A 27,004-nucleotide genomic window follows, 5' to 3' on the forward strand; every position below is an offset into this window, starting at 1 on the left:
CCACGCGCCTCCGCCACGTGCCCGCGCCCGCCTCGGGGCGCGCGCACCCTCAGCTGCCGCCGTCGCGCGCCGCTCGGCGGAAGGACCGTGCCACGCAGCGCGCTCCGCCATCTTTATTGCGGGCCCGCGTTACGGGTCCGGCCCGCGCCGCGCGTACGCCGCGGCCGTCTCAAACCACGTCTTCTCCACCGCCTCCTGGCCCAGCGCGGACATGTCCGTCAGGTGCTTCCACCCCGTTCTGGCCGTGACCATGAGGTACTCGGTGTTCTCGGGGTACAGCAGCGCCGTGTGGGCCGCCATGACGAGCGACTGCGCGAAGCGGCCGCTCACCAGCGGGAACAGGGCCGCCCTCTCCTCCGCCGTCAGCGGCACGACGCTCTCGAAGCCCGCCAGGACGTGGCCGCCCACGCGGAGCGGCTCGGTGCTCTCCACCATCATGTACATGATGGCGATGGCCGCCTCGAACACGTAGCGGCCGTAGCTCATGTCGCTGAAGTCCAGGATGCCCGACACGCGGTAGCGCGGGGCCGGCCCGCACGGGGAGCTGGGCACCACCAGGATGTTGTGATCGTTGAGATCCCCGTGGTTAATGCCTGAATGCAGAACGAGAGACGGCATTTAATCACTGGAAATCAGCTGCATCCTTGGGTTTATTTCCTTCTCCACGAACCCAGTTTCCTGGAACGAACTCCAGTACCTCAGCTCAATGTAATTTATTGGGAATAAAATACTCACAAGCTCGAAAACTGCTTAGCTTGGGCGTGACTTTCTCTTTGAACTGCTTGATGACCTGTTCCACAACACCACGGCACTCGTTCTGGCCCAGGGCGTCGATGTAGCGATCCAGAAGAGGGACGTTGGCCAGGTTCCAGATGAACTGGCCTCGATGCAGACTTTCTACTGATGGATGATGGAATTTCTTCAGAAAAAAGAACAAGAGAAAATAGGCCATAAATAAAAGTCCTGTTGCCGTGATTAAAGGGCTTGATGAAACGTCCCGTTAATAGGTTCCTTACCAGACTCACTGAAAAACAGCCACGCCCCAGACCATTACTTTTCAACAAGTAAAAGCAGAATCGCTAGGATTATTTCAGGCAAGCCTATCAGTAGCTACATAAAACCTGAATGTTTTTTTCCTCCATTCTTCCAGTATAGATAATCTTAAACCCTTTGTCACCGAATCACTTAAAATCGAGGGTGACTTTGTGCGGTGTGACAGGGATGCTGCTGCACGGAAGCCTTGCCAAGGCTGCAGCCACACAGCTGGGCTGTGCAGCTGGTGCTACAGAAGCTGTCAGAGCAAGAGAGACAAAAACTGCCAACATTCCACAGACAGATGCACAGATGGCAGCTTCTGGGGTCAAGGCTCAGAATCAGCTGGCACATGCAATGTCCTTAAGACAGAAGTGCTTGACAGAGCTACTGGATGGAACTTTGTTCTTACGAAAATGTCCACAGGCTCTCAAACATCCATGCAGTACACAGAGACCCCAGCAAACAGCCCCGTGTGTGCTTCTCACTTCCCATGAGCAGTTGGCTCCTTTTAAAGAGAAACCCATGTTTAGAATTAAGGCCGTTACATCTAGATAGCTAAATGATAGTTAAAACTGTAACTCTATGGATAAGTAAGGAACAACACCAAGCCTAAATCAAAAATCACAACAGAGGATCCCTAACCTGTGCAGAACACCTCGCTGGGAGGAAGAATGCCATCTGGTGAGCAACCACTGCAATTCTGCCTGCACAAATCAGCACAGAGCAGTAAATGGGATACCAGATGTGGGAAAGGTAATAAAAACACAGAGATCTCAACGATCACATCAGCCTTTGTCACTGCAAAGTCATCAGCAGCCGCTTATATTTCCACTAGAAGATGCAAGACGCATCCAAGCAAAAAAAAGACACCAGAAAGAGGAAGTGGTGGAATTGTATTTTGTGCACAAAAGAAAGCATGGCACATTGCCTTGCTGTCAAGCTGACAAAGCAAATTAACTGGATAGAAAAGACAGGCTGTACATTCCCATCTGCCATCAGAAAATGTAATACCTTGGCTTTATTTTTGGTGTCAATGACATCGAGAAGTTTTGACAGTAATAACTGTAGCATTCTTTCTCTTAGATGACAAATCTTGGTACACGGTAATCCATATATTAAGGGCTTAAGAGCCTTTTCCATCAAAATTTGCTTTCTTGTCTACTAAATCCTCCTTGGCAGGACAAATCACAGGCATCTTTTGAGACTAGCTGGCCTATATAAATTATTTTAATCACATTATCAGAGCAGGACCGGACTATTAAAAGGCAATAGTAAATTATCTTTCCCAACGGAAAAATGCCGTTGTAATTTCAGAATGTGGTTAGTAAAGCTAGCAATTCACATTTCATATAATTGTCTGAAGCCGGTAGCCAGAACACAAAAAGAAAAGGTTAATGAAAGGCCATCAATAAGGCAAGAATTCTTTTATGTATCAAACTTAATTACTGGATGATTTATCAGTTTTATTATCCTGTATAATTACAGAGTGAAGAAATAATCTCTTATGCATTAAGATTATTTGACTGAAAGCAGTGGAACTAAGAGCAGTGTCACACATCTCTCTCCATTAGCACTGCTGGCATTACAGAAAAGGAAACAGCTGCTACTGCTGCAGGAATGGTCGCAGTTCTAATGGCCAGGAGAAAGAGAGCAAGTCAGAACGAGTTCAAAATAAAAGATTGGCCAGCAGGACCCAACAGAAGCATTTTAATGCTTCAGAACCAAGCTATGCGTGCTCTGATTCGGGCAGCCTAGGGCTCACTCTCCTCATTTACCAGGCTTCAAGTGCCAAACAGGTGAGTTCTGCGTGAGCAAAAATAAATGCTGTCTCTCTTATCATGTACAAAAATGCATTGCAAAAGGATCACCGAGACTCTGCCATAAGCAGCGAGTGATCAGGTTAGTCAGGTTACTCGGGGAAAGGTTTTACAGCCAGTTACAGCATGGAGGCTGGCATCTGAACATTGAATTAAGCTCTGAAATTACCATCTTCTGTTTTACAGATCAGGAAAGTTGACAGAGAACGGTAAGAAACAGAGAGGAGAAATGAAACGCAAATGAAATCTATGAAGCCAGAGCAACAAAAACTCACTCACCTCTGTGAGAGCTTTATCCAAACTGGCAGCTAGCTTACCAATCTCATACAAAAGCTGAGGAGTTGCAGCAACTTTAGCCACAGGAGTGCCCGGCAGGTAAGTCAGCAGTCTGACCATGTACTTTTTGTTTCCAGGTCCGCTACCTGACAAGCAGAGATACAGTCAGTTGCTTCAACATATGTTATTGAGTGTTAGTTAATGCAAGCGTGTATGCAAATGGTTTCTTCACTCTCAGATGTGGCTGATAAACAGATTTCACTCAAAGATTTGATTCAGCAGAACGAGATACAGTGATGTGCAAACCTGGCCACACCTGCAGGCTGTGCTGGATGCCTGGTCCTTGTACTTGGAATAAACCCTGCACACCACAGCTTTCACTCAGTGCCTCCAGACCCTCACCTACAAAGCTGTGTAGCAGAAGGTGTTCTCAGGAATCCCAGCTTGTATGTGGAAGTTACAGTGACAATGAAAGCAACACGTTAACAGATTTTCTTCCCAGCACAGTTTAAGTAATTTATTCTTGCAGCAGATCACAGACAGGCTGGAACTGTATTTCACACCATTCTGTGGGCAAAAATAGGCAAATAATTTATATTGTGATTTAGTCAATGTGGTTTTCTTTTTTTTTTTTTTTTTTTTTTTTTTTTTTAGTGCATGGATATGTCTGTTTTTTCAAGTTCATTACATGGAAATTGTTTTCAGAGTTAAGTATTCCTGTCCTTGATTTGCTTGCCTGCTGGCATGTGAAGTTTGGACTTTCACAGGCACGGTCACCTGACATGCATCCATCCCCTAACAGCTACAAAGAAACCTGGAGTTTCTATATTTGATAGCCAAATTTATTTCTGTTTTGGAGGCTCCTTCTGTGCAATTTTGTCATGACTACATCTGCTACATCTAAATTGCCAACCTAAAACAATTTTAGATGAATAGACCCAGAAAAACTGTCAGGGCAATTTAACTGAAAAAGCAGCCTCAGTATAACCCGCCTTTCCCTACAGTGGCAGTTCTTGCCAGAAGGATCACCCACCCACCAGCAAAACCAGGAGCGAGCCATCTTGCACCATATCTCAAGCCCACACCTACAGATGCTTGCCGCAGTGCACAAACCTCATCAGCACTGCTGCTCTTGCACTGCTCAAGGTCCAGCATCTCTGGGTTTTTCTGCACTACGCAGTGCATTTGATGGAGCTCAGCTCTGGCATTCTCAGGTACGTGCATGCTCCAAAGTTACTTCAAGTGAGAAATTCTAGTCCAAAAGCTGAAAGGGAAGCGTGCGATGGATTGGGATCTATGGGAAGCGCCAGAGCAGCGGGGACTGCTCTAGTCGGAAGCTGCGGGGCGTGAGGAAAGCCACCTGCCCTCTGCAGCTTGCTTGGGCTCTCTCCCTTCTGACAGGTGTCCAGCATTACTCCACACCTGTGTCAGCACAAGAGAGCAGGATCCAGCAGCAATGCAGCCACCCGCTGCGCAGTGATGAGGCGGTCACAGCTACCGCCAAGCAGGGTGACAATGGGCAGCTCCTGGAGCTCGCTCACCTCCCGCCTGCAGAGACATGATGCTGCCGTCCTTCGTGAGCCGGGGCGTAGCTGAGGGGAAGCCCTGGGCGCTGAGGAACATCATGGCCCGGGTCTGCGCCTCGATGAGGGCGGGCTTCCCGCTGTCTTCTGAGTTGGTGATTTTGAGGACGTACTCTTCGGCCCCTTCAGCCTCACCTCCGCTTGAGACTCTCACGTGGAAGTTCTGATCGTCATAGCTGGGCAGGGGGCTGACCCACACCGCCTTTAATCCAAACACCCTGTCCACCAGCTCGGCCACCTCCTCCTCACCAAATGCCGGCTTGGTGAGTGCCCGTGGCTGGTGGTGGTCTCCAGAAGCCATCGCGTCTCTAAGGGAAAGAGGCTGCAAGCCGTAAGCAGTGCTGTGACACCAGGAGCAATAACGGCCGCAAGAACGAACCGCAGAGCCGGACCCGCTCTCCCCCAATGCCGGGAGCTGCGCGGACCTTTACCCAGCCCGGGGAGAAGCTCCCGTGCCCCGGCCCGGCCCGGCCTTCCCGTGAGTGCCCGCGCCGCGCAGGAGCCGCCGAGCAGCGCCCCCCGGCCGCGGGCACGAAGCGGCGCGGAGCCGCCCCGCACAGGGGAGCCGCGGCAGCCGCAGCTCAGCCGCAGGCGCGGGCCCTGCGCAGCCCTGGGGGCAGGGAATGGCGCGGCTTCCTCCCGGCAGCGAAGCGCGTGCCGGGAAGCGCTCCCCCTACCAGCCCCACAACAGGGCTACGATCGCTCTGTTGCAGTCGCGATACGAGCACAGAACAAAACCAGGTCCCTCTGGCCGTAATCACGTACCCGAACCGACGTTGCCCGTCAGCGGCCTTCGGCCCGCAGCAGCGCTCAGAGCTGCCGGACAGCCGGGCTCGGGGCTCCCAGCCCCGCTACTGCGCGCCGAGCCCCGCACGCTCGGAGCCAGCGAGCAAAGGGCGGGCGGAACTCCGAGCCCACAGCAGGGCTGAGCGCAGCGAGCGGGGAGGGAAAGATTTCTACTGTTACCGACACCGTCTCAAGCTCTGGCTACCTGCAATTCACTCGGTCTGTAACAGGAAAGCGTTCTGACTGCGTCTGACTTAAAATGTGCCACGGGTTACAGCCAGAGCAGAACGCGCTCATCCTCTGCACAACACACAGCTGCAGCGTTACCGATCCGCTGCACGCGAGCACTGCCCTAGTTTCCCAGCAGCTCTGCTCCCACTCCGGTCTGCGCTTTCCGTGCCTGCCCTGTACCCGGCTGGGGAGCGAGCTGCATCGGTAAGCTAACACGGGGAAGGTGCTCCTTGTGCCTCCCCTACAGTTACCGCAAAGAAAGACTTAAATAATTGAGCAGCTGTGGAGGCAAGTCTAACGCCGCTTCTGAAAGGGAGGCGTAGAAGATGGGCAGCTGTCAGACAAGCCCCCATCCAGTTTTGCAAACCCTAGCACCTGTATAAGCTCTACCTGCCGTAGAACATAACCCAAACCAGGAGCCTGCCTGCTCTGCATTCTAAAAATGAGAGCAGACGTTTTCCTGAAGAAAAATATGCCAATTATTCCAAGGCAAATGACTGGTAGAATATCCAGAGGGATAGCTGAAGCTCAGCTAACACAAAGTTTCCTTCTAAACCAATAAAGCACGCTTTGGAAACCATGCGAGAGATGCTCCTACTGAGCAAATCCAATGGATGCACAATTATACCCTCTTCCTTGCCCCCCAACTTCACGCACACTTACCAGCGCCGCATTACTACTAGTCCATGCCTTCTATTCAACATACATGGTAACATACAAGAACTGTGATACAATTTTCTTTATTAAAAATAATTTACAGTATCAGTAACATTTTATGCACAATTGTCATCAGCCGAACTTCTCATAAGATATCTATACAATACTCACTGAACTTAAAACTTAGACTCTTTTGTTGGCTTTAAACAGCAGACATCGATTTGCAGTTGCTTAAATATGATTAATATACAGAATTTCATGTCCTTAAACTTAGGTGTAAAATGTATAAACATCAACACTATCCCAAAGCTCGATCATTTGGGAGGGCACAAAGAGTAAATGTTTAGAAAAACCGGAATATTCTTCTCCAAATCAAACTGGAGAGAGAGAATTCTAGGTTAAATACATCTAACACAGTCACTTCTTCAAACAGGAGTATTTTCTCCTATGCTTTAAGATACTAGAAAGTCTAATTGAACAATGCTTTTTTGTGTGATCACAGCAATCCTCTGCCTGTATTGTATCCTGCCACTGCCAGAAGCAGGTTTCACCGCTGCCCATCTCAAGCTCACAGGATCCTAGCAGTGAGTTCAAAGTTCAACATCCTGCCCTCACTGCCAAGTTACTGACCCGGACCTGTCGGTGCTCCCTGCTGCAGAAGGGGGCAGGGGACAGGCATGTGAGCATGGGTAACGGCAGCTCACTACTGCGTGAGAAGCAAGAGATGGGCACCTAAGCAGTGCTGTTCCCCTCAGCACCTACCACCTTCAGGCATACACATCTTAAGGGTGGGAAGCAGTCTGCACAAGTCACAAAGATGCTATGGACACCGGTATGTTTAGGAGAGGACCCACTGCAGCAACAATAGCAGGAGCCTCCAGGTTGACAGCAGCTGCGCTTGGAGCTGTCTTTCACTGATATTAAGGCATAAGAGTGCAGCAGGTTTTAAGTAGTTGCTATGGTAATGAAACTGTCACACTTCTTAAGAGATGAGTATTGGTGGCAATAACTCATAAGTCACAGCCCTTGAAATTGCACTTAACTTCACAATACTGGTTTACCTTGCCATGGCTTGGATCACTGTCTCCTTCTGAGGCAAGGAGTGTCACTGCACTGGGGAGGGCGGGAGGCTGTGCCCCACTCAAGCATTAGCAGTTGCACAAGTATTTTAAATAGCCTTGCAGCTGTATTTCATTTACCTCCTGCACAAAGCATCGTTATGCGTCAGCTCTAAAGTCACATTTGTTCCTCAGTAACGAACATGCATTTTCCTCAATTATGAATATAACCTTTGAGCTGGAAAAGAAGTGTTAGATACCGTTAGACAAGAAGTAAGATCTCAATTCTTGATGAAATTACCAAAAAGTACCACAAAACAGAAAATCATTCAGCATTTAGTTGGATATAGTATTCAAAAATGCATTGACTTATTACCCATATTAGTGGTATGAGTCACTGGAATAGGTTTTTTTCATCTCAGCTAAAAGAAAAACACAGCAAAGTTAGTGAAACAGGTTACACGGAATCTCAAACCTTACGGAATTTTGTCTAGTAAAAGAAGAAAGGCGTATCAGAACTATGCCAATGACATGGAATTTTGCAGCTGAACTGTCTAACAATTATTATGTTGTATTAATTGTGTAAGGGTTTTTTATTTTTCAGATTTTTAGGCATGTCACAAACATATTATTTAAGGATGCCAGCGATGCATGTGTTAGTTTGCACATCAGCTGGCTTAGTATCTAGTTATAGACTGAAAGCACACGTAGTAAAACTCATGTAGTCTTCTTGCAAGTTAGGACATTTAAGACAATGTTTATCAAGACCAAAAATCTAAAAGCAAAATCTTGACAATTCATAGGCAAGTTTCTGCAGCTTTGTTCTCCAAGAGAAATTCATCGCTACGTAACCATAAGTGGTATTATGATGCTGTTCAAGATACAGGAGCACAGAAATACCTGAAGCTATCAGTAAAGACAAATTCGCACAGATTAGAAGCTCTTGGTGATTAGTTAAGTGGTAAAACAAAAGCATTTCTGCAGGAACTGTGCATCTTCCATCAATGTTAAATACAAAACAGTTTTTGTAAGCAGTATGCTCATAATTAGATTTAGTGAGGCTGCAGTGGCTAAGAGCCAGATCTGATCAGTGTTCTGGGATCTTCAGCAGGGGAACCTGGTGCCTGTTTGGAAGAGCTGCGAACTAAAGAATATTCCAAAGCATTCAAAGGCAGTCATGGTACCTCAGCAATTTAACACGGGACAAGTGTAACTGATCAGACACGGGCTGCATATAAAGCAGAGTAATTTAAACAGTCACAATATAAATTCTTAAAGGTTCAAATACTGAGGGGAAGTTCTCTGGCAAATGATATCAGACAATACAGTAAAAACCAATGCTACCAAGGACAAGCTTAAGGAAGATACAACTAAGTTTTCAACTGAAGGACATTGCAGCTTACCAGAATGCTGGGGGGCTGCACTTCAACATCAACCATGTACTGTGGGCGTTCTCTTACAAGCAGAGATGCTGCCCAGAAAAACGTCACGCTTCTAAGCCCACAGTACTTCACAGGGTGGTCAGTTTTCCATCTGGATCCAGAAGGGATATAATTCCATGTAATAATATGGGACACGATGGGTGTTATGTGGCCATCATTTAAAGAGCAAGACATTCAAAACTGAAGATCTATTTTGAGCTCTGGATGCCAAAAGAACCCCACCTGTTTGGCCTTTAGCCTTCCATACCATCTGCCAACCCTAAACCAACAGCAGCACACAGATTTACAGGTGCAAAAACGAAGTGGAAACAACTGCAGAAAACCTTCTTACATAATAATCTTCAGCACAATCAGTTTGAGATTTCACACGGTTTATTTACAAAATGGTCTGAGAAAACATCCCCTCCATACTTACAGCTCTCTGCCACAACACACGTTGATTTTAGCAATGTTTAATAGCACCATTAGAATATTATTTAAAATCGGGAAGGATCTTGTCGCAGTTACAATGATTCACAATCTTTTACATCCATGGACGAAGTAACTTAGAGCACACTAGGGCTGTCTGCAGTTCCACAGTACAGATTCCTGGGTTCACACAAGGCATTTTCAGAGTTACCAGTTAGTGCGAGGTACCCGTACAGTCAGTAGCTACTATAAGAATCTTCGAGCCACAAAGTTTAGACTTCCGCCACATTTGTATAAAGTTATCTCCACATCGTTCTCAAACAAGGCAAACACGCTGAACACTTTTCCAGTGCTTGTCTTCAAAACAAAAGCAAACAGAGACACCCATTAAGAGTTTTCCTTTCACTTCCCCTTCCTTATTTTCAGTTAGCGCTCTATAACCAAGCCCTGCCTAACACAAGCCAATTCAATCTGATTACTGGCCACTGCAGAACAGAGACACTGCTGGGAGCAGAACCAAGACTTAATCCAACCACTCAGTTTTGATGCAGTTGGGACTGTGCTATGCACCTGCTGTTAGCAACAAGAAAGTAATTTCCCTAAGATGGCACAAAACATTACCATATAGACACTTGACACAGGATAGAAAGCTGAAGCCTCCCTCAAATAACTGTGCCTTCGTCTTTAGAAGAGCCCAAACGAGATGAGACTCAATTCTGCTCTAATACAGTGCCTACGTTTGCACTTTGGCACAAACTTCAGGCCAAACTATCAGTCCACGTTTGAAGAAGATTAAGTATTTTTTCCTGCCTCCAATCATCAGGACTGAAAGCACAAGAAATTGAACATGCTTATGATTAACAAGAAATTCAAAGATGCTGCAGATATACCTTAATATCCAAAGTCATCTTGGGCGACAGCTCTGGAGGGAATAATATAGAGAACTGCTCTCTGCCAGTGAGACCCAAAGTACTTGGATTTTCTCCAGGAAGAAACTGAAGTGGTGCTATGCCAATTCCAATCAATTGACTTTTATGGACTTTTTCATAGCTTTCAGCTAGGACAGCTTTAACACCCTGTGAAGATACAAGTAATTCTGTATTTCAGTACAACAGCCAGTTAGTTAAATGCAGAAGTAAGCTTCAAATACTTCTACGTACAAATCTTGCAATTCAAGTTGAAGAGTGCTTTGCATGAGGCCTGCAGATAGGGAACATTTTAGCTTTACAGCTGGACAATAGCAAATAAACCTGAGTAGACCCAACAGTATGAAACAATTTCAGAATGCGTAGTGACCATGCTGTAGTTAACAGGGAGCAAGCTCCAGATGGAATACAGTTGCTTCCTTTGTTCCAGAGCTGCACAAAAATAACTGGCTAAATCAGAACATATCCTGAATATTACTGGAAATTAGTTTATTATAGTTAGATACTAAAAACTCTACAGAATCCAATCAGAGCCATCACTGGATGTCTAATTTAACTCAAGAAGTCTGGAGACCTAGATGATCTTACACGTTCATCAAATTCAGAGTTCCCCTTCCAACCAGTCGTTCTCCTCCATGAAGGTTTTAACATAAGTTACTGTTCAGGTTTTAAAAATAAAATGAGGTATTGCATTCAACCTTCAACAAAGTTTCTAGATGTTTATGCCCCAAATTAAGCATTTTTAGATAACAAAAAAACCCCACAACACCAAAAACCACAGATATCAAAAACCAAGCTAGCAGTACCAGTAGGAAAGGCCCTTTTGCTGCCCAGTCTCTTGAGCTGCCCAGTCCGTACTTCTTTCCTGCTAAAATAATTACAGGAATGCCTTCTTTCTGGTACAGTTCCGCTGCTTCAAACACATCTAGCTGTGGAACAAGAAGATTAAACAGCTTGAGTGACTGAGATCTTAATCCATATCTCAATTTTGGAGTAGCTTCACAAGTGTTCTTACCGTTTGTCCTGACGGGAAGTGAATTGTTTTAGGAGCTGGTTTTCCTATGAACTTGTTCAGAAGCTTGATATTAGCAAATGTACCCCTTGTCATCACAGCATCATTACCCCTTCGAGCCCCATACGAGTTGAATTCACGAGGTGTGAGTCTGAAGTAAAAACAGCATTTTAAAAGGAAACCATCGTTTCAGAAATGAGCTGCTTTAAAACAGTACTATGATTATTCTAGGTATTGCAGCATCACTCAAAACCACTACATTGTCAGCACAGGACACAAAACTATTTATCTAACACATATAATCATTATAAATCAAGAACATGTAAATAATTGCTAGATTATTCATAAGTAAAGCTGCAAGTTTAAATGTGTTTTATCTATTACTTCACTGGGAAGTGTTATGAACAGTACAGTGCTTACAGAAGAATCACATGGCAATTGTTCCAGCTCAGGAGTTGCCACAGTAAAAAAGCACGTTTACTAATCCTCTGCCAGGATGGTTATCAATAAACATTGCAGCAAAATGACAGCTTTACTCAAATCAAGTGACAAACTTCGGAGTAAAAGTTAATTAACTTTTTTCCTTTCTTGTAACAATACTCATTCAGATGGAATGCGGAGACCAGCTTCAGGGCAGGTTAAGACTGTGCTGGGCAAAAGGGATCTGAAGCAAAAAAGGCTGATGAAAAAGCTCTTTTTAGGGGTTTCTAAAGCCAGCAAAAGTACTCTGCCTCTGCCAGGCGGGCTGCAGAGCTAGCAGGGGTGGAGCCGGCACTGCCCACCCTCAACCCTGACCTTGACTCTTGGCTGCCAGGCTTTAAATAGCCTCGAGGAAGGCAGAACCCAGCTTGTGGGAATCCCCTGTGGTCATGGAGGTGAATGCGGCTGTCCTGCGAGCAGCACGTGTCTGGCACCAGCACTGCCCTTCTGCTCACCAACCTGAGCCGTGCTGAGCTTCTTGCCAGGGAGCGGCTTCCAGCTGTGGGCAGCTTCTTGTGCAACACCGATGGAATCCCACTCCAACAGAAGAGGTGAGCTCAGACACCACACAGATGGGCGCTTTGGAGACATTCATACTGGCATTAATCAGGGACAGCTCTCTGAGCGGCTTGTGTCAGGACTCCAGCTCTGGAGGAGGTGTGCCCTTGCACCAACCTCCTTTTTCCGCTGCATGATCCTGCGCTTGCCAGCATGCAGGCAGCCCTCCTGGCAGCGAGGGAGGGCAGTGCTGAGCAGAGCTTGCCATCACATTGCCACAGAGACAGCCGGCAAGGGCTGCTGGACTGCTGTAAGGGGCAGCGCTGGGCTCAGAGCCAGGGCAGCCTTCCAGGGATGTGTGAGCTCCCCTCTCCATCCAGCTTGCCCAGCACTTCTCTGAAACCAACGTGGTCATCATGGCCTTCATAAGCCTTTCTGTCCAAAAGCCTGCTTGTCCCCGCAGCTGCTCTCTTTCCCAACAAAACCCACACACTCTCAATGTTGCAAGTCCTACAGAACCTAGAAATGAATTTTCTTCACATGCTACCAGGCGCTATGACTCTTCATAATGCTCAAGCTTCTTGTCCAGACCCACTTTGCACTACTGCTCTAGGCAAGAATGAAGTTCACTATCTGCAAAATGCTTTAACAAGAAGTTTTTCATTCATTTTTACCACCACCTTCTTGTATTAAGATCTCTCTGCCTGGGGTCACGTTAAGCCTACCACAGAAATTTCTCAACTCCTGTTTTGAGGTTGATTGTATCCTTAGGTAACCAGATCATAGGATCAGACAATCATCACAGTTCGAAAAGACCACTAAGATCACCAAGTCCAACCATCAACCCATCTGTTTCACAGACGGAAACAAACTTCCTACAGAAACCCAATGAAGGCATGACTGAAAAAGTCTCCCTCAGGGAAATTACAGTTTTCTTTTTGCCTCCTGGTTTAGTCAGCATAAATATCTTGGATCATATTTCCTTACATATTTCCTTCATTAACAAGGATGCCCCTGCCCCATTTCCCCAGCAAACAGCCACCGGTCTGTGATGTCACTGTGATGCAGCATGGTCACCTTGGTGATACCTGTGAACATCCCAACCCACCTCCTCACACCACAGGTGTCATTGCGCTCCATCCTGCTGCTGGCAGGACAACCTGCGTTGGCTGGGGAAACCCCCATGGACAGAAATTCCTGTCAGGGTGAACAATTAATAATTAAAATAGAGACATCTTCACCAGAAACACCTGAAGTTTCTGTTCCGAACACTGACTTGGCAGTCTTGGCTTCTCCTGTCCTGCAAAGACGGGGTAAGAGAGCAGCTTGGGATGCTGCCTTAGGACTGACACGAGAAGAAAACACTTCTCAAGGTTCACAGGAGGAATCCTGTGCAAAAAGACTACGGCTTAATCTTCACAAGAAGGGCTCTTGCAAAGCCAACAACTCCTTTCTACAAAAACTCCAGGAAATTGTGGAAAGCAATCGCTATCAGTTCATGTGGCGGGGTGACGATGGACACTCTATTGTGATTGAGGAAACCTTCTTCAAAACAGAAGTGGTCGGAAGGAGAGGACCTCTGCACATTCTCAACATTGGCAGCATGAAAGCTTTCATTCGCCAGCTCTACCTTCATGGATTCTTCGTTATGGAAGGGCATTGGCCAAGACCTGCCTCACGTGCAAAATTCCCAGCAGCCGGAGCTGTGTCCATTTCTAGCGAGGTACGCAGTCCCCCGGCCCATAGAACACCTCTTTGGACAGATGGGATTGGTGGCCAGTCCCAACTGAGGGGGCTGCAAGCTGGTGGTATTTGTGTTTCTAAACCCACTTTTGTGCTTCTGAAAATCCTACATTGCTCTTCCCTGAGAGTCCACTCTGCTTACTTTTTGAGATTCTCATTATTAATCATATCTTTGTCTTTTCCAGTCTTGAAATTGTGGCATCTAACTCTTCTCTGCATTTTGCAGTTACTGTGCTACTACAACCCCTATTTCAAGAGACATTATCCCTGCCTGTTGAGAAGGTTCAAGTGAAGCGCGGGCGTACAAAAGAGGGCACCAGCTGCATTCCCACTGGAGCTGGATTTGAAGAAGGGTCACCTGAGCAGAAGCCCTCCGAAGAGTCAGCCAGGCCCTGCAGCATCAGCAGGCAGTGAGCCCCCCAGCAGCAACCAGGATGCTGCTCCTCCACATCATGCTACATCTCCCATACCAAACGGTCCTTCTCCACCAGGGCTGGGACCAGATAGCAGAGCTGGAGGTGACGGGGTTGGACATCAGCACAATTTATGCTACAGGAAGAATAGATCCTAGGTACCAAGTGAATAGAGAACAGAAGTTCCAAAAATAAATGTTCTGAATATTTTCCAGTTGTCCTGTCCTGTTTCTTCATTTGACAGTTACTTTTCCTATGCCCAAGTGTGGGGGGTACTTGAGGGAGATTTCATTTCTCTGATCTGGTCCAAGGAATAATTTGTTTGGTGGATTAAGAACTGGTTGTCTTGTTGCAGCCAAAGGGTTGTGGTTAATGGTTCTGTGTCAGGGTGGAGGCCAGTTACAAGTGGTGTCCCTCAGCAGTCGGTCTTGGAACTGGTGCTCTTCAACATCTTCATCAATGACACAGACAATGGAATTGAGTGCACCCTCAGCAAGTTTGCAGATGACACCAAGCTGAGCGGTGCAGTCGATACATTGGAGGGAAGGGAAGCCATCCAGAGGGACCTGGACAGGCTGGACAAGTGGGCCCACGAGAACCTAATGAGGTTAACAAAGCCAAATGCAAGGTGCTGCACTTGGGCCAGGGCAATCCCAGGTATTCATACAAACTGGGGGAAGAACTCCTTGAGAGCAGCCCTGCGGAGAGGGACTTGGGGGTCCTGGTGGACGAGAAGCTGGACATGAGCCAGCAGTGTGTGCTGGCAGCCTGGAAGGCCAACGATGTTCTGGGCTGCATTAAAAGAGGAGTGGGCAGCAGGGAGAGGGAGGGGACTGTCCCCTTCTACTCAGCTCTTGAAAGGCCCCATCTGGAGTACTGTGTCCAGGCCTAGAGCCCCCAGCACAAGACAGACACAGAGCTCTTGGAGCAGGTCCAGAGGAGGCCACCAAGATGATCAGAGGCTGGAGCACCTCTCCTGTGAAGAAAGGTTGAGAGAACTGGGCTTGTTCAGCTTGGAGAAGAGAAGGCTCCGGGGAGACCTCATTGTGGCCTTCCAATACTTGAAGGGAGTGTATAAACAGGAGGGGGAACGACTGTTTACATGGGTGGATAGCAATAAGACAAGGGGGAATGGTTTTAAACTAAGACAGGGGAGATTTAGGTTAGATACTAGGAGGAAGTTTTTCACTCAGAGGGTGGTGAGGCACTGGAACAGGTTGACAAAGGAGGCTGTGGATGCCCCGTCCCTGGAGGCATTCAAGGCCAGGCTGGATGTTCTATGAATACAAGTTAGAAATAGAGTCCGCACTGCAGGCTGTTGCTTTGCCACACTCCCTTGCTACTGATCATAATTTTATACTGATCATAATACACCTTTACAATGTACTCAGCACTCGTGCGGCCGCACCTTGAGCACTGTGTTCAGATTTGGGCCCCTCACTACAGAAGGGACGTCAATGCCCTGGAGCATGTTCAGAGAAGAGCAACAGTGCTGTGTGGAGTCTGGAGCACAAGTGTTATGGGGAGTGGCTGGGGGAGCTGGGATGGATCAGTCTGGAGACAAGGAGGCTCAGGGGAGACCTTATTGCTCCCTACAACTGCCTGAAGGGAGGTTGTGACGAGGTGGGGGTCGGCCTCTTCTCCCATGTAACCAGTGACAGAATGAGAGGGAATGGCCTCAAGTTGTGCCAGGGAGATTCAGGTTGGACACGAGGAAATACTTCTCCAAAAGAGTGGTCAGGCACTAGAACAGGCTGCCCAGGGTCGTGGGCGAGTCACTGACCCCGGAGGTATTCAAGAAACATTTAGATGTTGTACTGAGGGACATGGTTGAGTGGGAAACACTGGTGATAGGTGGATAGCTGGATTGGATGATCTTGGAGGTCCTCTCTAACCTTGGTGATTCTATGATTCTAATAGAATAATCAGCAGAGTTGTGATGCTATAGAGCTCAGCATCTCATTCTATTCTGCATTTTCCAGATTTCAGTGGAGGTGACAGGCACCCACTAACACTACAGGATACTTTCTGATGCAGAAATAAGCTAGAGCGCTAAATTCACATTTCTGAGTTCATTTACTCAAACGTTAGAGGTTTCTGGAGCTTCTCGTCTGTTCCACTCATCCATCTGATTTTTTTTGTCAGGCCAATTACAGCAGCAGTGACTAACCTCACATTAACAGAAGATCACCATTTGCTCTGTAAATCAGTGTTATTTTTGCTCTGTCATGTATTTAGCAGCAGATGTTACTGTAACAACAGCTACAAAAAATGAGCTCCAAGAGTATATCTCAGTTGTTTGTTGTAACCTCCAAGACTGATGATTATTTATAAATATCAATAACAGTTACTATTTTGCTTAACCATGTACAACCTCCATTTGGTGCAGACAGGCATTTATAATGCAAACCAACAGCAATGATCAGTCATTTGACTTGTGAAGCCATCCTCTGACATAATTAGAGCTGTTTAACATGAAAAACCCTTACCCTTTGTTAGTCAGGTACTTAGCAGCAGCACTACTCCTTGCAATGCTTCCAGCAGGAGATATGTGATCTGTAGTTACAGAATCCCCCAAATAGAGCAAGACGTGGGCATTTTCAATCGGCTGCGGCGAAACCGGTTCTTTGGCCTAGGGAAGAAGGGGTGGGAGGAAGAGAAACAAAAGATTTTCCTAACTAAGAGCCTTAGAGACAAAAATATTTCTGCAATATATTAAGAGACATTGGTGCACAGACTCGACTGATTCCAGACATACAAACAGTATTTGGGAGGACTGGGAAATATTATTGATGATGAAATGTATTGCTTATACGGTGAAGCGTTACTGGAATAGCTACTCCTTTACTTGCACGCAGTCATGTGGGTAGCTCCAATGTACTTACAAGTTTATCAAAGAAGGAAGGACATCTGATATAAGTGGATTTCAAATCCCAGGGAAATAAAGGTGACTCAGGTGCTTCCAGTGAATTCCATCGTTTGTTTCCTTTCTACATAAGAAGTAAGGAAAAACAGAGAAACTGATTTCTGGCCTATTTACATTCTGAAAAGAAAGACTTACTGGCGATCTTCTTCTCAATTTGTTATATGTTACAAGTTACCTTATGGGATATTATTAATACATGATATGCATATCAGTTGAATTCTAATTTAGTGTAATGGAAATAAATGGCAATCCAATTCTACTCCACTGGAAAATATTATAAAGTGACAATGAAATGCACTCTTATTTAGAATAAAAGACCATTCTCACCTCCATTTTTTCCTTCAATTCTTTAAACATAGATGATATCACACACTCTTCCTCCACTGTGTGTAGTTCCTTCCGTGTGGGCCAAATATCCCTCAAGTAGATACTTTTGCCATTAAAGCCAGTGCCTGAGCAAGGTTTTAAGCAGAATGCTAATGAAGAAAAGTCCTTAGGACCATTATTACACATACATTCATAGATACAGACACACACAGCTTTTCAGAGAATTGTATTGGTGAAATGGATGATGTTGTTGTTGTTTTTTTAAACTACAACACCAAGGCTCATTGTGCTTTCTCTTCAAATGCACTGTTGATGTATGTTGAAATGCACAGGAGGAAACCCCTTCTAGGCATGCATCAGAAGCAGAACCACCAGAGGTAAAGAATACTTACCCAAAGGCTCAGTCTCAAAGTCTATTCTAACAGTGCCTGCAATAGCATATGCAACTACTAGTGGGGGAGAAGCAAGGTAGTTGGCACGGACACAGTCACAGAGACGTCCTTCAAAGTTCTTGGTTCCAGACAGCACTCCACAGGCAATGATATCACCCTGCAAGGCAGACCCAAGGATATTTCTCTGGGACCTCACAGTACCACAACAGCTTACATTATTTTTCGTTGACTAAGATGACCTTTTTGCATTCCACTTTGAATATGTATCCTAAACCTTCCTCACAAAGGCATTTTGTTCTCTGGTGCTACCCTTCCTTCCTGGGGGGGGGGGGGGAGTTTCTGAACTTTTAACCGATGTGCTCTCTAGTCACTTCAGCGAGTCCTGTCTTATTTCTTACACCCTTCTACTATTTCACAGGAGAAAAATGCTGCAGCTGTTTAGACACTGCTGATATAAAACAGTCCAGGACACAACTCTTGAAAATCCCCACACATTACATCCTAAGATTAGGTTCTACATGTTTATGTTAGCATTAATATCTATACGCCACACACTTGTTACATCTATTTCACATAACAATGAATTACTGCTGTCTCCCTCTGAAATGCAGTAACATCAAGCTACAGCCCAAACCAGGAATAAAGTGCCTTTTGCACAGATTACTGCATTTCTTGATCAGTTAACACAGTAGGACACATTTCTGTATTACACAAGCTTCAGAGCTCTACCTGCTTTATTGCATTCCTGATGGCTTCTGGAAGGGGAGCAGTGTTTCCAACACACGTTGAACACCCATAACCAACAACCTCAAACCTGCATTGGAAAAAAATAATAAAGTAGAGCCCTAAATAATGAAGAGCAATTTGTCAGCAATTTTTTTTTTCAAGCAGTAGTCACTGAGGAATTTTTATTTTCCCTATTTGGTAATTTGACATTCTAGGAATTGCATGTCAGACACTGCATCTCACTGATGCAGGCAAGATACAAGGTGATATTCTTGTAACCATCAACTTAAGCCAAGTAAAATATTTCTGCTCAGTGAGTAGTGGTAACACAAAGGTAGTAACATTCTTCACAGAGTAATTCTTAACACTGCACAGCTGTGTGAACAATGCAGTTGTTACAGCTACCGAGCAACCAAAAGCAGGCCCAACAGCAACACAGGCTGAAGACTAACAGACTGCCCTGAAGAATTCACATCCAGCTTCCACTTCTGAAATGTAGGACTAAGTGCATTCTGTGAAAGCCACTTACACACCCAGCTTGTTACTGAAAGCCAGAGTTCAGCTAAGGTAGAGATGTACACATCATAAAGTTGCAAGGTAGGAATAAAATCGAGGGAAGCTCAACTTCGACCAAACAAAATTAAAATGACAAACTAGCAAACTCATGAATTAGCCATCCCAAAAAGCAGAGCAAGTGTACTTACCAGCCCGTACAAAACCCACACATACTATTTTCTCGAGTTACAAATAAGAACCAAAACTCACCCAAGCTTACTGAGGTATGGTAAAACACCACTGGAACTGAGGTAATGTGTAACCATCCCGCTGCCTGGTGATAGACTAGTTCTTATGTAGGGCTTCACCACTAGGCCAGCTTCAACTGCCTTTTTGGCCAGAAGTCCTACAAAAAAAAAGACAGTTTATATTTTTATGTCCCTTAAAAGAACATCCACATTATGCTAACTTACTTAAGCATAAAAAAGAAACAGAAGGTCCCCATGTTCATTAAATTGAACCAACTACTTGTTGGAATACAGTTATTTAATTCATAGCAATATAATTCAGATTTTAGTTCCCATTCCTATTATACAGGTGCCCATTTTCTATAACAAAAAGCTTTCCCACATTCTAGCTGGCAGTCAGTCAGTACTGCACTATTTGTTCATCTACTGATACAGGCCACACAGCTTCAAAGGAAAGCCTGCCTGAGCCACAGATGGAAAACAGCAAGGACTGAGCAGATGGAACTATTCAGGGAAAACTAGCCACAGCTTATGAAGGGAGGGCACGAACTCCTCAGTTGGTGTTAAAGGCAAAGGGCAATTTTTCAGCAATCTGGATTTTCTTTCCACACTGCTGCCATAGTGTGTAAAGTGCCACACACTAACCATAGTGTTCAAGCCATTATCATCCAGGACAAAGACAAAGCTAGAGCCTACCTCCTGCCACAACTGCATCCATACATGCATCCATTTGAGGACAGCCCTAAAACTTGTTATCTGTAAAAACGCTACCAAATAGTTTTGGAATTACTATTATTAATACTGCTTTATGACATTAATTTTGAGATCGTATTATTGGACAGAAACTTGCATTGCATAACCTTCAAAACATACAGGTTTAAAACCAGAAGTCTACTGTGTGAAAGTCTCAGGTCATTAAGAGATCTACAGAAGTGAAGGCAAAGGCTCTGTAAACACTGGCAAAACAGTGTCCAGTTAGTTTCCATCAGATATAACATACCTGCAGCAAGCATGACAGACGGATTGCAATTATTTGTACAGCTGATAACTGCAGCAATGACAACGCAGCCATGAGATAGCTTGTATTGGTTTCCTTCATACTGAACAGGTACAATGTCATTCTGTTTTTCAGCTGCAATCTGAAACCCTTTAACACCAGCCTAGATAACAAAAACACACGTTAGCAAATACCGTGCTACACTAATTATGACACTGTGAGTAGACCAAGCGAATCCTTGTTTTAGAGAAATGCTCAGCTATCCCATTAGAAGTCAAAGTGATTTTTTAAAAAGCCCTCAGTTCACCTCACTTGCCATATATACAACGGTCTCCTTTCTTCATAATTATGTTAACTGACTGGCATTTGGTCACAATTATTGCAAAGTGTGGTTGATCTCACACTCACTCCCTGCTACACACACAAGACTAATTCCTTAAGAGTATACATCTGATTTTATACATTTTTTTTTCTGAATTAGAGCCATACCCAAGGTTTTATTTGGAAGAGGACTGCAACAAAAAGCAGACTAGGCCCTCCAGCTCCTTACCACTGTCATCTATCATCAGCTATGACTTCTCTCTCCCCACCACAAGTGATCCTTCTGTATCATTCACCTCATTACAAGCCAGAAGTGCTAAAGCCAAGACAGAATTTTGTAACTAAGTGGAAACGTTTCTGATCTAACACTGTTGCTAGACTTGAATTTTCCTGAGGAACACTAAAAAATGAACACTCATTCCTACATCAGGTGCATTCTTAGATGCCCATGCATATTACTTACAAAAAAAAAGAGTTTAAGAGCACCCTGTGAAGTAAAGTTAAGCTTCAAGCAAAAATCCCTCACTAAGTCAAGGTCTATCAAAGAAGTTAAAAACCTATAACACCGGGTATTTTCAAATCCTGGAACTATTTCTGCATCTCTTTTAACACAAGATGATTTTTCTTCTCATAAAGCTTGGGAAAATAAATAAAATGTAGCTGTTTAAAAACCTCTGGAAAAAAAATAAGAAAATATTTCCCAAACTAGTAATCTGAATTGGCCAAGTAAGGATTTTTCCATGTCATGTTTATGACAAGCACACCTAGGATTTACCAGCTCCTACCCTGGGGACACCTGTCAAGCAATAGAAGACTTTCTTTAGATTATCTGTTCATACAGTAATAACTAGAGCTCAGTAGGCGTGCAGGGAATAAACAACATTTATGTGGATTGTAAGAAGCACCTTTGAAAGAATACAGCAGCTGTACAAACCTTTTCATTTAAGCACGTTTGGAAGTCACTTTTCATGTTACTGACAGCCACTCTATCTTGGGATCTTTTGGGGCCACTGACATGCGGAATTATAGAACTTAAATTAATTTGCACTACCTAAAGAAAGAGAGAAAGAAAAAGCATGCATTATCAATCCCAGTTCCACACTGTATTTAATGCACTCCGTAGAGATGCTCAGACCTGTTTTGTTTAAGATGTCAGTGTTTTGAGACATTAAAACTAGCCTTCAGCTCCAAGCTGTCTCATTGTACCAGGCTGCTGATCACAGGAAAGCCCAGGTTAGGAGGCACCTCCAAGATGGAACCCAGCCTTCCATCGTAAAAGCAGCTCCTCCAGCCAAACCTTGAAAGGTTTTTATTAAAATGTTTTATCATTATTCCTAGCCTTTCTTATCATCCCTAAGACTTGCATAAGTACTTGGGAATGACATGAATTCAAGATCTATTGGTTGAAATGAACATTATTCTACTTCTTCTCTTTCCCACACCTCTGTCCATGCCTTGCAAACACGCCCTGCTTCGAATTGTGAGTTAATAAATGCAACTTCATTAAAGTACCAAAAATTACAGCAGGAGACAAAACTTAAATCCAGAGCTGTTACTTGTTATGGAACCAAACATACAACAAGTCATTTCAAGCATACCTGGGAATACTCGGGTTCTCCGGAAGAACTCTCATCACTTCTAAATAGCTTCACAGCTTTAAGATATGCTTCCATAACCTCAAGCTTGGCCGCATCAAAACCTTAGTAAATTCAAACATAAGAAAGCTGCATTAAAAAAACCACTAACTCTCAGAAATTAACACTGTTTCAATCAAGAATTATCCTTGAACATTCAAAGTACTTTTTTTTTTTTTCCCCCCAAGGCTCACCACTTCGATATTAGACTCCCCAGGAGCTATTCACGAATGGTACATACATTAAAATACCGGGGAGCTGTGTTTTTGTTTTACTTTCCCTCTCCATATCAAGGAACAAAATAAACTGTTTAAACATTAGAAATTGTAACTAATTAAACTTACAGATTTGCCCCTTAATATAGGAAGGTCTTCATAAACTTAAGATTTACTTAAGACAGATCTTATGTTTAGCTGATAACATCATCCAGTATAACTGGCAACTGTTAAAAAATCCAATCAGTTTGCTCTGTGCTGACCAACCCATGCAAGTTGGTTATTAAAAATGCTTAAGTCAAACATGTCAGGTTTCAGCTTCAGAAAGGCTTACTAATTCAGGTAAGCTTTTTTCTTAACTGTTTGCTGCCCTGTGGTGTTCTCTATTTGTTCTAGCTCAATAAGGAACGGATATCCTTCTGCCTTAGTTTAAGGTGCCAGTGGAAGTCTTCAAAATGAAGTGGCAATCAGAGACGTGTGTTTTGATTTGCTGTTTCATTAAGTATTTTAGATTTGGTTTTGCAGGGACATTTAATTTTGCACTGCCACATATCTGCAACTATTACAGTGAATCACTTTCCAGGATTTCATCTTTACCTGTATGCTTTAAGTGCTTCAACGTCACATTATCGACAGGGAAAAAGCTCAGAACAGCACCATATTCAGGACACATATTGGCTATTGTGGTTCGATCTGCCACAGACAGTTGGGAAACTCCACTCCCAAAGAACTCAACAAATTTCCCAGCGACTTCAGCTTGCCTAAGATGCTGTTTAAAAGAACACAACATTTGGTATGCAGAGAAACAATGTAAGCAATGCCTCTTGCAAACAGCAAAAAAACCACAACATGCTGAGTTCTGAATTCCAGACTGGACACTGACATCATATGACACACCTCTACTGGCAGTTGAGCTCTTCAGATGTCCTAGCCAAAAACAGTTGGATGCTTCTCAAAGTATCATGTCAGAAAGAACATTTTCAAAGCAATCAAAGCTCCTAAGTGCTTTGACACTGGCTCTTGATCCACTAAGACAGGCAGTTTTGTGCCATTCTGGCAAAACCCTGGCTCCAGAAGGTATGTTTTTTAGTAATACCAGCTCATAACCATAGATGGACCTTTTGTCTTGCAACATTTTAGAAAAAAAAAAAGGGGTACCCAGAAGAAGTTTGAGCTAGAAAAGAAGCCTACATGCTGTCAACAGAAGAAAAATAGATAAAAAAATAAAAAACAAGGATTCTGCATGTTCCACTCTCCTACAAATACTTTTTTTTTTTGAGAGCCTATAAATAATCCACTACGTAAGACAAACACTCCAGAGGACTATTAAGTAAAAACTCTTAGATACCATGGGAATCTTCCTGCATTACTATGACTAAAGGCATGCCAAAAAATACTGCCAGGATTTCATTTACTTCTCAAAACCCATGGATTACTTTGTCTGAGCAGGCACTGAACTCACCTTTGTAATGCCCAGAACAATGTCTATGGACGTAGCAAGCGGGCTGGCTGTGCCCGTCAGCTCGCACCCAACCACCTCAGGCAGAGTGAGAGTAACCGGCATCCCCAGCATCACAGCTTCTGTTTCAATTCCCCCAACACCTGCAGGGAGAATATTACATTGTTTTTATCAGTTTAAGTAAACAGACACTGAATATTTCTAAGTTCCAAAGTCTAATAAAGCCTTGCTATAAGTCTAGAGGCTACAGCAAGAAACGCAGATGTTTTCCATTAAGTATTTGCACATGAAGAAACAAGCAAGGCTACTGCTGAAGTTGTTTGACTTCATCCTTAACTAGGAAGATATTCTTTAAGTTTACTTTCCATGATGAAGAAAACCTTAATCCAAATTTTAAAGCGCATGCACAAAAAGCAATTAAGATATCCAAGATTTTCTCTTGAAATTACATCAAGCAAGATGGTAAGAAATGTTAGTTGAGACAAAAAATACATTCTGAAGAATTCAAGACAGAGCCTGAAACAGCTCTCCACTAGGAAGAAAGTATTCCTCAATAATGCTTCAGTAAGCCTGTCAAACTGCTGTCAAGTTACTCTTTGCATACTTACCCCAGCCCAAGATACCTAAGCCATTTACCATGGTTGTATGAGAATCTGTGCCAACCACGCTATCTGGATATAGGAAATCTTTCACGTCAAAAACAACTCTTGAGAGATACTCCAAGTTAACCTGGTGTGCCATTCCAGTCTCTGGTGGTATTATGGAAGTGTTCTTGAAAACTTTTGAACTCCACTGTTGTTTTTCCAAAATGAGGAAAAGAGAGAGATTTTTCTCAAAGATTTATTCAGCTCTTTTGTGAACACAACTAAAACAACAAAGCTGATACACAAAACAATAGTACTTGCTATTTATGTGCCTTTCACTCATTGGTCCAACAGTTCCATGAGCTCCTCGGATCCTACGCATTCGTAAATGCGAAACAAAACCACTCACTCAATTCTGTTGAAGGCTGAATCGATAATTCCTAACCCCCAAATGCAGGCCTGTACAAGTCTCTTACTTTCTAGCTCACGCAACTGATTTTCAAGCACAGCCAAGACTAATATTTAGACAACAAAATTAGCATTAACATTTATCACAGACGTCAGTTTAGGTTTTACATACCTGTGTGTGACTAAGGAAGCAATTTATACAAGTCCCTTACTACATGCAAGCTCAAGATGCCACATAGCTGCAAAAGAAACTGCCATGGAGGCTTGTAACAAAATCCAGCTCGGCGCCTTCCCTCGCTCTTCATACATACAAGCTGATCTGCAGCTTTTCTTAAAGAAGTCTCCTAGTCTACTCGTATGAAAAGATATTTAGACCATTTCATTGGATTCCTAATCCACATTAAATTAGTGGATGAGGATCAAATACCAATGCTGCAGATCCTCGGCTATAAGGAAGCTGATAGTCACCACAAGATTTGCACTTAAAACAAGTCCACTGGCACTGCTGCCTAGTTGGAGAGCAGCAATGCCTCAATATCAGCTTCCATTTAGCATTTGTACCTTCAGTAAGATTTGCAGCACAAGCATGGATAAACAAACTTGCTATCCAAAAAGCCCACTGTGACCTGCAGCAGAGTTCATTAAACTTCAGTCAAGACTAATGCTTTGTGTCTACTTTGTGCACTACCTTCACACTGACAAGACCGAATCAATCAGTATCCACTTTTTCAAATCAGAATTAAATATTCTCTCCCCTTTACATGACATCTAGGTTTAGAACTTCTGCTGTCTAGCAATTTTAAATTGAAATTCATAAACCTGCTACTAGCCCACTTTATACTCGCACACTAAACTCAGACTTAGAGCCTGACAAGCTACATTCATTTATCATCTGAACTTGAACACTGGTAGACAAACAGCAAGATCTGAAACCCACCAGAACATGCAACATACGAAACACACAGGCGCACAGACGTACCTTAAAAAATTGAAGCCTCTCTCTATTTCTGCCAAATTCCATCTCTTGATTTTTCAATACCGTCTCAGGCCTAGGAAGACACAAGTTTACAAGCACTATCATAAACTGTTTCGAAGTACAGAAGAACAAGTTGTTTCTGCTTGTTTGATGAAAGACTTACTTAAGCCCACAGCAAAATTTGAAGTGCTTTATTAGAACAAAGCTAATTCCCTCCCTACAGCACACTTTCTGTAAACACTCAAGAATAATCGATCTGATCTGTGCTGAGAACAGATTTATTTCAGGTTTACTTCGCCTGCTCCATTTCATCTAAAACAAACAAAACAACCCTATAAGAGATCTATTCTTGCACGTACATTTTTTTCCCCTCTAACCAGGGTTTTTATAGGCTGTGCTCCTGAAATTTCAATTACAGTAAGGAACTAAAGCGCCCAGCAGTTCACATGGAAAACACTTCACACTCAGTACCAGCTCTTGAGGAGCTGAGGAGAACATTATGACAATGGTAACAATCCCCCATAGCTGAATATTTTTCCTGTCAGGCACTTCTTTTCATTCACAAGTACTCATCAGTACCGTCAAATAACATGAACGTTGGTATTGTAAGTTATTAAGATACTGATATTCATTACGAAGGAGTAATCCACAATTTAAGAGAAATAACTTCTGCTTTGAGAAGGAGAACAAGGAAGGGAATATATGTGCATTGCAGCAGAAAGAAAGAGAACCCTTGGTATTAAAGAGGTGTATTTTATTGCACACCATGACCTGTGAGGTGTCAGAGGGTTAGCAGTGTGCAGGGCCCTGAGGAACAGTCATCATTAAACTGCAGCTTAGCAAATGACACTGCTGGTTTCCTGCCAGAAGCATCAGTATAACTGAAAACATCACCAACTCTGCATTCCCACATCTGGACTGAGCAGAAACA

At 44.0% G+C, this 27,004-nt stretch overlaps 2 protein-coding genes and 1 long non-coding RNA gene across 6 annotated transcripts in view; 1 reads left to right on the forward strand and 2 right to left on the reverse strand.

The window, feature by feature from the left end:
- HYKK (hydroxylysine kinase) lies at positions 1-5,598 on the reverse strand. Of its 2 annotated transcripts, none has more exons than XM_021406868.1 (5): positions 5,477-5,598; positions 4,670-5,033; positions 3,132-3,274; positions 736-919; positions 1-593 (listed from the first exon to the last, which is right to left on the reverse strand). In XM_021406868.1, the coding sequence occupies exons 2-5, from the start codon at positions 5,010-5,012 to the stop codon at positions 130-132; spliced, it is 1,134 nt and encodes a 377-aa protein (XP_021262543.1). In that variant the 5' UTR covers positions 5,013-5,033; positions 5,477-5,598; the 3' UTR covers positions 1-129. The 2 variants fall into 2 exon arrangements, with proteins under 2 accessions (XP_021262543.1, XP_021262544.1); XM_021406869.1 differs by having other exon boundaries at positions 4,670-5,019; positions 5,477-5,597.
- Positions 843-14,575, forward strand: LOC110403556. 3 transcript variants are annotated; one of them, XR_002441725.1, is made up of 4 exons: positions 843-1,788; positions 2,521-2,831; positions 3,039-3,227; positions 14,179-14,575. It is a non-coding gene; the product is annotated as an uncharacterized LOC110403556 (long non-coding RNA). The 3 variants fall into 3 exon arrangements; XR_002441723.1 differs by lacking the exon at positions 14,179-14,575 and adding an exon at positions 4,133-4,662; XR_002441724.1 differs by lacking the exon at positions 14,179-14,575 and adding an exon at positions 3,783-4,126.
- The window catches only part of IREB2 (iron responsive element binding protein 2), a 27,571-nt gene continuing 9,806 nt past the window's right edge, over positions 9,240-27,004 (reverse strand). Inside the window, exons 6-22 of the mRNA XM_021406856.1 lie at positions 26,077-26,146; positions 24,714-24,897; positions 24,109-24,248; positions 23,244-23,415; positions 22,396-22,496; positions 21,732-21,848; positions 20,480-20,639; positions 19,502-19,637; positions 18,740-18,824; positions 18,011-18,167; positions 17,619-17,743; positions 17,251-17,355; positions 16,855-16,997; positions 11,235-11,382; positions 11,026-11,148; positions 10,184-10,369; positions 9,240-9,650 (exon numbers count right to left, since the gene is read on the reverse strand). Coding sequence (XP_021262531.1) covers positions 9,540-9,650; positions 10,184-10,369; positions 11,026-11,148; positions 11,235-11,382; positions 16,855-16,997; positions 17,251-17,355; positions 17,619-17,743; positions 18,011-18,167; positions 18,740-18,824; positions 19,502-19,637; positions 20,480-20,639; positions 21,732-21,848; positions 22,396-22,496; positions 23,244-23,415; positions 24,109-24,248; positions 24,714-24,897; positions 26,077-26,146 — 2,263 coding nt within the window. The 3' untranslated portion in view covers positions 9,240-9,539. The remainder of the gene's footprint in view (positions 9,651-10,183; positions 10,370-11,025; positions 11,149-11,234; positions 11,383-16,854; positions 16,998-17,250; positions 17,356-17,618; positions 17,744-18,010; positions 18,168-18,739; positions 18,825-19,501; positions 19,638-20,479; positions 20,640-21,731; positions 21,849-22,395; positions 22,497-23,243; positions 23,416-24,108; positions 24,249-24,713; positions 24,898-26,076; positions 26,147-27,004) is intronic.

Source organism: Numida meleagris, chromosome 9 (assembly GCF_002078875.1).
Source record: "Numida meleagris isolate 19003 breed g44 Domestic line chromosome 9, NumMel1.0, whole genome shotgun sequence".
NCBI lineage: Eukaryota > Metazoa > Chordata > Aves > Galliformes > Numididae > Numida > Numida meleagris.